The following is a 10,751-nucleotide window of genomic DNA, read 5'->3' as shown; positions in this document are numbered from 1 at the left end:
TAGATTATAAGGTGATATCTTCGGATGGGACTGAAGTCTAAACAGAAAATTCACTTACGTCCATGCACACCTTCTACACGTAGCCAAAAGGTATTTACACAACATGGTTTTTTTGGTTTTCCCTTTTCTTTTCTTTTCTTTTTTTTTTTTTTAAGGTCTACTGCGTAGTTCCGGCTGGTCTTGAACTCACTATGTAGCTTCCAACTCATGGAGATCCTCCCGCCTCATCCTCCTTCCTGCGTGCTGAGATTACGGGTGCACATCACCACACCCAGTTTACACAATAGTATTTTAAGTGCATCTACATTTTGGCTGTGACCCATCAGAAGAGGTCAGATGTGGAGTTTCCCACTTGTGCTGTTTTGTCAGCCTTCAAAACTTTTTGGACTTGGGGCCATTTCAGATTTTGGATTTAACACTGGGGATGTTCAACTTGTATTAAATTTAAGATATGCACTGGACATCAAGTGGGGAGGGAAAATGGTGTCTTAGTCACTTTCTTGGCAGGCACTGGGACACGGTACCCCACACCCGCAACTTCAAGGCACAGGGGCTTATTCGGCACCATTTCGCAGTCTGTAGCAGCCAGCACCAAGCTGGAAGGCGTGGTGGTAGGGTCTGGCAGATTTAAAAAAAAAAAAAAAAAAGGGCTCTCCCCCCAGCGGCCAGGAAGCAGGGGGGAGGGGCCAGGGAGGGGCGGGGCCAGGGAGGGTGCGCAACACTTCCGGGCCACGCCCCCGGCGACCCTCTCTAAGCGGCCCCACCTTCCAACCCCAAGTCAGCTATAGCCTCTCCTCACGGGGCAATATTCTCCCAAACCCTACCTCGGAGCCAGTGCCTGAGGGTTTTGGAGCCGCTGGAGATGCAAAGCAAACTAAATAAGAAGTTGGATGTTACCACACGTGAAGAACTCAAACACACAGAAGCCACTTGACACATTGTCAAAAGAAGCGATGAACTAATATTCCGCTTAAAATTTCCCAACAAATACAATTTTTAGGGCTGGGCTCGGTGCCACACTGGGGAGACTGAGGCCGGAGGATCCTCATGAGTTTGAGGTCAGCCTGGGCTCTCTAGTGAGTTTAAGGTCAGCTTGGACTGCATGGTGAGACACTGTCTCAAACAAACAAAAAAAAAAAAAAAAAAAAAAAAAAAAAGAACTACGTGAAAAAAAAAAGAGGGAGGAAATAAACAGGAAATATGAAATCGAGAGGTCAAGCTATCAAGAGGAGCATGAGTAGCATATATGAGACTAATTCTTAGAAAAATCATGAAGTCATGGCTCCTTGAAAATCCAAGGAAACCGAAATTGCAAAGGTTAAAAAAGACAAAGTTGGGTGTGGTGGCACAAGCCTGTAATCCCAGCACTCTGAAAGGCTGAGGCAGGAAGACTGAAAGTTCAAGCCCAACCTGGGCAATGTAGCAATGCAGCAAAACCCTTCCTTAAAATCTTAAAGGACGAAACAAAAAGGGTTGATGAAGTAATGCCACTCAGTATGAAGGCCCTGGGTTCAGTCCGAAAAACAAAAAAATCAAATGTCAGAAAGTTTACAAATGAGGGAAAGTTACAACAAACAAAAAGATTTTTTTTTAATGATCAAGGGAATTTTATATAAAACTGCACAGAAATACATTTGGAAGCACTTGTGAAATTTATTCTTGGGCTAGGAAGATAGCTCAGCAGCTCAGCGCCTGCCTGACAAATGCAAGGCTCTGAGTTTGATTCCAGGTACCAAAAAAGATTTATTCTTTTTTTAAAGGCTAATTAGCTGGGCATGGTGATGCACACCTGTAATCCCAGTACTCGGAAGGCTGAGGCAGGAGGATTGTTGCAAGTTCAAGGCCAGCCTGGGATACAAAGTGAGCTCAAGGCCAACCTAAACTGCATAGTGAGGCCCTGTCTCAAAAAGACAAAATAATAGTAATAATAATAATAATAATGTTAATGAAATGAAAAAAGTTCAAAGCCCACAAACAATATTTTAGCAGAGTTAACAAAATTCTTGCTGGGCATGCTGGTGCACCCCTGTAATCCCAGCACGTGGGAGGCTGAGGCAGGAGGATCATTGTAAGTTTGAGACCAGCCTGGGATATAAAGTGAGCTCACGGCCAGCCTGAACTGTACAGCGAGACACTGTCTCAAAAAGACAAAAACAAAGAGAAAGAAATCAGGGAGGGCTTCCTGGCAGAGGCATCACTTGAGTGAGGCCTTGAAGGAAAATTTTGGTAATGAAAAGCATAAGTACTGGAGTCAAGTAAAATTAAGATCAAATTCATTTTCCACTTTTGTTGCTGTGTGATCTTGGGGAGATAAGATCCCCTCACTGGGCTCAGCTTATAAAGTGAAGCACTGCACCCTATCTGTGGGTGCAAATTCTTTTATTTGGGGGGGTTGTTTTTTTTCTGGTACTGGGAATCAAACTCACCACCTTGCACTTGCGAGGCAGGCACTGTGCTGCTGAGCTAAATCTCCAGCCCTCTGTGGGTGCAGATTCCATCAGAATTACCTTCTGATCGTCTGAGGATGATTTCATTGTGTCCTGATGTCCAAAGTTCCTGTAAGTAGAGCTTAGCCCTGGGGTTGTGCTAGTGGGAGCTGCTGTGGGACCTTTAAGGGGTGGGGCCAAGTGTGAGGTCTTTAGGTCATTGGAGGCAGGTCCTTACTTCTCATTGGCTGTTTGTGGTAAAAGCAGCAAGCCTGGCCCCACCCAGCTCTTTGGTCTGGGACAGGGAGCTGCTCCTGCGCATGCCTACCTGGCACTCTCTCTCACGGCCACAGGATCCTCATGAAGCCTGCCCTATGCTGTTTGGACTTCCAACTTCCTACACCATGAGCCAAACAAACCTCTTTCTCCATTGGCAACCTGTGCCTGATGTTGCTATAGTAACAGAAACGCAACTACTAGAGCCAGGCATGGCGGTGCACGCCTATAATCCCAGCACTTGGGAGGCTGAGGCGGGAGGATCACTGTGTTTGAGGCCAACCTGGGCCACATAGTGATTTCCAAACCACCCTGAACTACATAGTGGGAGTTTTGTCTCAAGAAAATCCAAAACAAAAAATACAACGTGTTCTCCTAAAGTGTTCTGATCTCAAGTCTGAAGTCCAGGCAGCAGCAGGGCGGGTCCCTCTGGGAGGCTCCTGGGAGAATTCCTAGCTTTCCCATGGAGGCCACCTGCCGTCTCATTGGGCGGCCTCTTCGTGTCACTCTGATCACATCTGCTGCGGACCCCTCTCGAGGACCACTGTGCTGACATCCGGCCCAGCTGGCCCACCCAGGGCCACGCCCCACCTCGAGATCCCTAACTGAGCCGCACCTGCAAAGCCCCTGGCCAGGTAAGGCCCCGTCCTCACAGGTTCAGGGGGCTGTGATGCAGGCGTCGTGGGGGCCTCTGCCCCGTCTGAGGAGGGTCTGAGGGGCAGAGATGAAAGCGTGGACTCCATCAGGAGAGCTTCGAACGCGGAGCCCAAGGGTTTGGATGCTGCCTTCCCTCCCGTCAGCCTCGCGTCTCCTCTGCTGTGTTACCCTGGTCTGAGTCGCACTCACCTCCTGCCTGCGCTCACCTCCTGCCTGCGCTCACCTCCTGCCTGGACTCTTGCGGTAGCCTCCTCGCTGGGCTCCTCCCCTCCCCCACCACAGTGTGGTCTCCTCCAGCAAGCACAGGACCTCATTAAAATTTAAAGCAGAGGGGCTGGGGATTTAGCTCAGCGGCAAAGCGTCTGCCTAGCAAGCGCAAGGTCGGGAGTTCGGTTCCCGGTACCGGAGAAAAAACAAAACAAAACAAAACAAAAATAAATAAAATTTAAAGCAGAGAGCCCAGAGTGATGGCGCACAACTGTAATCTGTAAACTCGGGAGGCTGAGGCAGGAGGATCGTTGTGAGTTCAAGACCAGCCTGGGCTACAATGTGAGCTCAAGGCCACCTGAACTGCATAGCAAGACCCTGTCTCAAAAGGTCAAAATAAATACATAAATAAAAAATAAAATTTAAAACAGAGTCGGGCATGGTGATGCACACCTGTAATCCCAGAACTTGGCAGGCTGAGGCAAGAGGATCGTTTTGAGTTCAAGACCAGCCTGAGCTACAAAGTGAACTCAAGGCCAGCCTGAACTGCATAGGGAGACCCTGTCTCAAAAAGACAAAAAAGAAATATTTAAGGCAGATGGATTGACGGACTTCGCTCAAAGCTGGGTTGCCTAATTTAGGAAAAAAAAAAACATAGACTGCTCAGTAAATTTAAGATTCAGATAAACAACACAGAATGTTTGAGTATAAGTTTGTCTCCAGTGTTTCAGAAGACATGCTAGGCAAGAGCTGTACACCAGGGCTACACCCAGCCTGTCCCAGGGCCTTTGCACATGCTATTTCTGCTGCTTGGAACAACTTTGCCCCAGATGTAAATGTGACTCCTCTCTCTCTTCTTCAGGTTTCAGCTCCATTTTTACTTCATTTGAGGATCATTGTGGGGCTGACTTATTCTGCCACACCCATGCCTCTTTGTCTGCTTCAGATATTGCAGCACTGATCACTCTGGGCTTAGTCCACATTCTATCCACATTACTTGTCCATTTTTCTCCAGCAGAATGTCAGCACCTGTGTGTGTTTTGCTCACTGCTGTACCACAGCACCTCTATCAGGGCCTTGCACACAGCAAGCACATAAAGAATGTTTGTTGATTGACTAAATGAACAAATGAATGAAATGAAGACATTGATGAGCCCCTGGATCCAGCTCTACCTGGTGCCAACTGTGTGAGATGTGCTAGGAGATGACCAGCCGGTGTCCTCCTTTTCTACACCTCCATCTCCAACACCAGTTCCTGACTGGTGGACATCTTTCTGACCACGCTGTCCTCCTGGTCCTGGGACTCTCGCAGGGCCCAGTGACATGCAGCTGGCAGCGACTGGCGGAGTCGAGCCCGTCCAAAATACAGGAAGAGGAAGGGGTTGAGGCAGCTGTGAGCAAGGGCCAGGCCCACGACCCAGGGCTCAGCACGCAGGGCCCGGGCCAGGAGCGCCGAGTGGGGGGCGGCTGCAGCCAGCACCAGCCCCAGCAGGTGGTAGGGAGCCCAGCACACAAAGAAGGCCACCACGACGGTCGTGCCCAGCGGCCAGTGACGCGGGGCCGCTCGGCACAGCAGGACGCCGTGGCAGCCGGCCACGAGCACCAGTGGCCCCAGGAAGCCACAGATGAACCGCATGGCCGTCACCACACCCTCCACGGTGGCGGAGCCGCCATAGTCCACGACGCACTCCAGCCGGGCCGGGAAGTGCTCCTGGTGCAGGCGGCGGTACAGGGCTGAGGGCACCGTGAGCAGCAGGGCCGCTGCCCAGGCCACTCCCCGGGCCACCCACGCCCTGCGAGCCCTCGGGGCCCCGGCCCAGCCGGCACAGCCGCGCACCAGCAGACAGAGGTCTGCACTGAGGGCCGCCAGCAGCAGCACGCGGGCGAACATGGACAGCAGCACGGCTGCGGGCAGCAGGCGACAGCCCAGTGCCCCGAATGGCCAGTGGCCCCGGCGTGCCAGGGGCACCGCCAGGAGCAGCCCCGACAGACAGCACAGTAAGTCAGCCACTGCCAGGTGCAGGAACCAGGTGGCCCTGACCCTGCGGCCGGTCCACTTCCCTGACACCCAGGCCACCATGATGTTGCCCGGCACCCCCACCAGGAAGATGGCAGCGTAGATCAGCAGCGGGGCCACATGGAAGGCGTCATTGGCCAGGCAGGCGGCGCCTGGGCAGTCCACGGGCACATCTGGAAGGTCCACATAATCCCTGTACTCGAACTCGTAGCTGAGAGAGTTGTTTTCCATCTGGGCCCCAGATGCCTGGAAGGGACAGGGACAACACGGAGAAACCACAGGCCTGGGAATGTGGCCTGAAGGAAGCCCAGCCCATGTACACCTTAGAAAATTTAAATATTGCCAGGTATGGTGGCGCACGCCTGTCATTCCAGCACTTGGGAGGCTGAGGCGGGAGGATCACTGTGAGTTCAAGGCCAACCTGGGCTACATAGTGAGTTCAAAGCCAGCCTGAACTGTATAGCCAGAGCCCGTCTCAAAAAACAAAACACTACACTATGCCCAGGATATAGCTCAGTGGCACGAGTGCCTGCCTGGCAAGCACAAGTTCCTGAGTTCAACTCCCAGTACCAAAAAGACTCCCACTAACCTATTAGAACCCTGACCAGTAATCACCTACATTCCAGAACAGCATGTCCACCAGAACTTTCTATGTTGGGAGCTGTGTCCTGTGCCAGGGCTATTGGGTGTGTGAGCCTCTAGCCCTCATGGGTGCTGAGCATTTGAAATGCAGCAAGTGCAGATGAGAAACTGAATTTCAGTGCTACATGACGTGAATTGCTATTCATTAACCAAGTGTGGTAGTGCACGCCTGTAATCCCAGATCCTCAGGAAGCTGAGGCAGGAGGACTAAAACTCATGCCCCGCCTGGGCAAAGTGATTTAGCAAGACCTGGTCTCAGAAAATGTATAGAGCCTGGCATGGTGGCGCACGCCTTTAATCCCAGCACTCGGGAGGCTGAGGCAGGAGGATCACTGTTAGTTCGAGACCAGCCTGGACTACAAAGTGAGCTCAAGGCCAGCCTGAACTGTATAGTGAGACCCTGTCTCAAAAAGACAAAAAACAAACAGGAGGCTGAAGCAGGAGGCTCACCATGAGACCAACCTGGGCTACCTAGTGATTTCAAGACCAGCTTGAACTGCAGAGTGAGACCTTGCCTTGAAAAAAAAAAAAATCTATTGAGGCTGAATGTGCCTCAGTGCAAAGGCCCTGTGTTCCATCCTCAGTACTGGAAAAGAAAAAAAGTTGCCCATGGTTAGTGACCACCTTATTGGAGAGTGACATTCTAGAGTATTCTGAAATAGAGAAATCCACCTGTTAGAGCCTGAAATTCTAGAATTTAAAATATTGGGGTGACTGGGCATGGAAACACATAGCCTATAGTACCAACTAATCAGGAGGCTGAGGCAGGAGAATTGCTAGTGCCTAGGAGTTCATGGCCACCCTGGGCATCATAGCAACACCCTGTCTCAAAAATTACAATGTATGGGGCTGGAGATTCAGCTCGGCAGCACAGCATCTGCCTGGCAAGTGTGAGGTCGCGAGTTTGATTCCTGGTACAAAAAAAAGTATAATGTAATAAAATAAAATAAATAAATAAATATTAGAATCTGAATGTGCACCAAGAGGGGAAAGCATTAATACGTATTCACAACAAAAGTATTTGTCTCAGTTCTTCTTCATCCATATATTTTTAGTTTGCTTTTTTTTTTTTTTTTTTTTTTTTTTTTGGTGCTAGGAATCGAATTCAGGACCTTGCCAGGCAGGCACTTGTACCACTGAGCTATATCCCTGGCTGTTTTTGTTTCTGAGACAGGGTCTCACTATGTAGTCCAGGCTGGCCTTGAGCTCACTGTGTAGCCCAGGCTGGTCTCAAATTCAAGGCATTGCTTCTGCCTCAGCCTGCCAAGTGCTGGGATTTCAGGCATACAAGCTGCTGTTTATACAGCACTTTGGAGTCACCTACCAGGTATTTGCTCTAAGCAGCTTTTTTTCTTGGTCTTTTTGAGACAGCGTCTCACTATGCAGTTCAGGCTGGCCTTGAGCTCACTTTGTAGCCCAGGCTGGTCTCGAACTCACAACGATCCTCCTGCCTCAGCCTCCCCAGTGCTGGGATGACAGGTGTGGGCCACCACGCCTGGCTTCCAAACAGCTTTAAACAAGATACCATGATACCCATGATTTTGATACTGTTTTGTTAAACCCACTGTACAAATGATCAAGCTAAGACACAGAGGTTGGTAACTTACCTACGATCACTCAGGAAAGCAGAAGGCAGCTGAGTTTCCAGCCACACATGGTGGAGCACACCTATGATCCCAGCTGCTTGGGAGCCTGAGGCAGGAGGATGGGTGAGAACTCAAGGCCAGTCTGGGCTACACACCAAGACCTTGTCTCAAAATAAAAAAGAAAAAGGGCTGAGGGTGTAGCTCAGTGGTAAAGTGTCCCTGGGTTCCATCCCCAGCACCACAAAAACAAAAAAGAGCTGACTTGTCAAACCACGAGCCCCACATGCGGGAGCGTCCTCGTCCCCAGGGCTGAGAGCAGCAGCAGCGCCGTGACCCTGAGCCGGCCTGGGCCCTGCGACCGCCCAAGCAGAGTCTCGGTTCCACCCCGCACGGACAGTCAGCTCCCTCTGCAGACCCTGCCGAGCCGGAAGTGTGTGGCTCAAGGAGCCAGGGCGGGACCCAGGTGCAGACGCCGACACCAACAGCACTCTGGGCCTGCAGCTCTGCGCCTGTCACTGCCCAGAGCTGCCGCTGGAGAGGGCGCTACAGGAAGGACTGAGAGGAAGCTGGGACACTGCAAGCAGAGGAGGCCGGTCCACGTCTTCACGGGTCCAAGCCTGGCGCTCTGCTGCTGGCTGTTTGGTGGCCCCTGGAGTTAAATAGGCACAGCTCTTAGTAACTCAGGCCCTCAGGAGCTGTGTGACCTTTGGCAAGTCTCTGCGCTTCTGGTTCCTGTAAAGGGAGTCCGGAAGGACCTGCTGTAGGCTATTGTAAAGATCAGCATGAAGCCTCTCATGCTAGCACTTGGGAGGCTGAGGCAGGAGGATCACTGCGAGTTCAAGGCCAACCTGGGCTACAAACTGAGCTCAAGGCCAGCCTCACCTGCATAGCGAGACTCTGTTTTAAAAAGACAGAAAGAAAAAAAACAGGCAAAGGTATTCTATGGGGCAACAGGGGTGGGGGTGGGGCTCACGCTAGAGCTGGATACACAGGAACTTTCAGCTCCTGAGAGTCACAAGGCTGGGTGTGGCTCAGGGGTGGAGCACTTGCCTAGCATGCTTAGGGGCTTGGGTTCCATCTCCACCAAAAAAAAAGTCACAGCCACCAGTTGTGCTTAGGCCCTGCTCTGTGTTGTAGCGGGGCCTCAGCTGAGGTCTCAGGAAGCTCCCTTTCACAGCAGGAGGTTGCTCGTTGAGCAGGCTGCCCTTTGACAGATTCCCAACCAGCTGCAGGAGTCCCTGCAGGAAGCCAGGCGTGGTGGCGCACACCTGTAATCCTAGCACTCAGGAGGCTGAGGCAGGAGGATTGCTGAGAGTTTGAGCCCAGCCTGGGAGACATAGTGAGTCCAGGTCAGCCTGGACTACACAGTGAGACCCTGTCTCAAAAAAACAAACAGAAGGCCGGGGATATAGCTCAGTGGCACAGGCACCAGCTTGGCAAGCACAAGGTCCTGAGTTGGATTCCTGGTACCGAAAACAAGAGGCCAAGATCATAAAACCTCTCCTCCTCCTTCCTTCCCTCCTATCTCTTCCAGCCTTACCTTGGCTTCCAAGAGGCTCCTCAGTTTGGCCAGACGTCCGTTAGGAGCACCATCAAGGCCCACGGGCAGGATCCCAGGAACTGGTGCCTCTTGGCCCAGCCTGAGCTGGCGGATTCCAGGAAATGAACAGCGTTCCCCACAGCTTGCAGACCTTCCTGACCAGAAAAACGTGAAGAGGCCTCTTACCAGACCGGGATGTGCTTGTCCTGAGTTTTTCCTGTGACTCACATGCTCCCAAATCACAGGGTGGCCACAGGGCTGGACAGGCTGAGGTGGGTGGAGAGCTTACCGTGTCCTCCTCTGCCCCTGTCTCTGTCTCCATGTTGTCGCCTTCCTGGAAGCCAGCGTGTATGTGTGGTTTGGCCTTCAAGGCTGGAGGTCTTGGCCCAGTTCAGGTCTCTGCAGGAGACTCTCTCTGCCCTACCTGTGTGGCCCCAGCCCCGTGCACACCCTGGAAGCCACCCAGCACTCACAGTGTGATCTCCATGCCAGGCCTCAATTCTGTACCTGTAGTCTGGGTGTCATGGTGTGTGCCTGTCATCCCAGCACATGGGAGGCTGAGACAGGAGGATCTCCAAGTTTGAAGGCAGACTATGCTACATTGTGAGTTCAAGGCCAGCCTGAACTACCTTGTTTCAAAACAAATAAAAATTAAACAACAACAACAACAACAAAAACCCAAAACCACAACAGAGACTGGAATATTCTTAAAATACACTGACACACACAGCACAGGCCCAGCAAGAGGAAGTGGCTACAGCCCCAACTTCGGAACCTCCACCCTCAGCAGTTCTTGGCGCTTGCGTTTCTCCCTTTGAGCTGTGGGAACTGAGGGATACATTTATGCACCGCTGGCCTAGAAGGGATAAAGTAATAAAGGGAGAGGAAGTCATTTCTAAGTCAAGAAGCTGGGACTGGCCCTGTGACCCAGATGTCTCTGGTCTGTTCTCTGGGTGTCACTGTCCCGGCAGAGTGTGGCCCCCATGGGGACCAACGCCCTCATCCCCACATCTGCCACCCCAGGTCCTCAAGGAACCCCTTTCTGGCCAGAGAAAGACAAGGATGGAAGCCGCCGCGGCAGGCAGGCTCCAAAGGTCTGACCCTGGTGTCAGAGCTTTCCTGGGATCCCTGGAGCAGGCGGGTCTTCCCTGGGGGCCAGGTGTACAGTGGCCCAAGGACAGGGTCCCGGTAGGCTGGGGGTATCCTGGGGGTTCCAACTTGCCAGGCATTTCCTCCAGAGAGAAACTCAGGATGAGAACATCCTAGGAGGGTATCAAGCTGCTGCCTGATGGTGCCATTTTTTGTTACCAGTTTTGTAGATCAAAAGTAGTTAGGAGCTGGGCGTGGTGGGACACACCTGTAATCCCGGCACTCGGGAAGCTGAGGCAGGAGGATCCTTG

At 51.8% G+C, this 10,751-nt stretch overlaps 1 protein-coding gene across 3 annotated transcripts in view; it reads right to left on the bottom strand.

Annotated features, from left to right (window-relative positions):
• Window positions 1-4,229: 4,229 nt before the first annotated feature.
• The window catches only part of C5ar2 (complement component 5a receptor 2), a 20,598-nt gene continuing 14,076 nt past the window's right edge, over window positions 4,230-10,751 (bottom strand). Inside the window, exons 1-3 of one of the 3 annotated variants that reach the window (XM_013509538.1) lie at window positions 9,641-9,864; window positions 9,352-9,506; window positions 4,230-5,829 (exon numbers count right to left, since the gene is read on the bottom strand). In XM_013509538.1, coding sequence (XP_013364992.1) covers window positions 4,795-5,814 — 1,020 coding nt within the window. In that variant the 5' untranslated portion in view covers window positions 5,815-5,829; window positions 9,352-9,506; window positions 9,641-9,864 and the 3' untranslated portion in view covers window positions 4,230-4,794. Of the gene's footprint in view, window positions 5,830-7,832; window positions 7,874-9,351; window positions 9,507-9,640; window positions 9,865-10,751 lie in introns of those variants that run through there. The other 2 variants (XM_005413863.2, XM_013509539.1) reach the window with 2 other exon arrangements.

Source organism: Chinchilla lanigera, unplaced genomic scaffold (assembly GCF_000276665.1).
Source record: "Chinchilla lanigera isolate Chin_1 unplaced genomic scaffold, ChiLan1.0 scaffold00173, whole genome shotgun sequence".
Taxonomy (NCBI): Eukaryota; Metazoa; Chordata; class Mammalia; order Rodentia; family Chinchillidae; genus Chinchilla; species Chinchilla lanigera.
The sequence above is the reverse complement of the archived record's forward strand: the minus strand, read 5'-3'. Positions and strand labels throughout refer to the sequence as shown.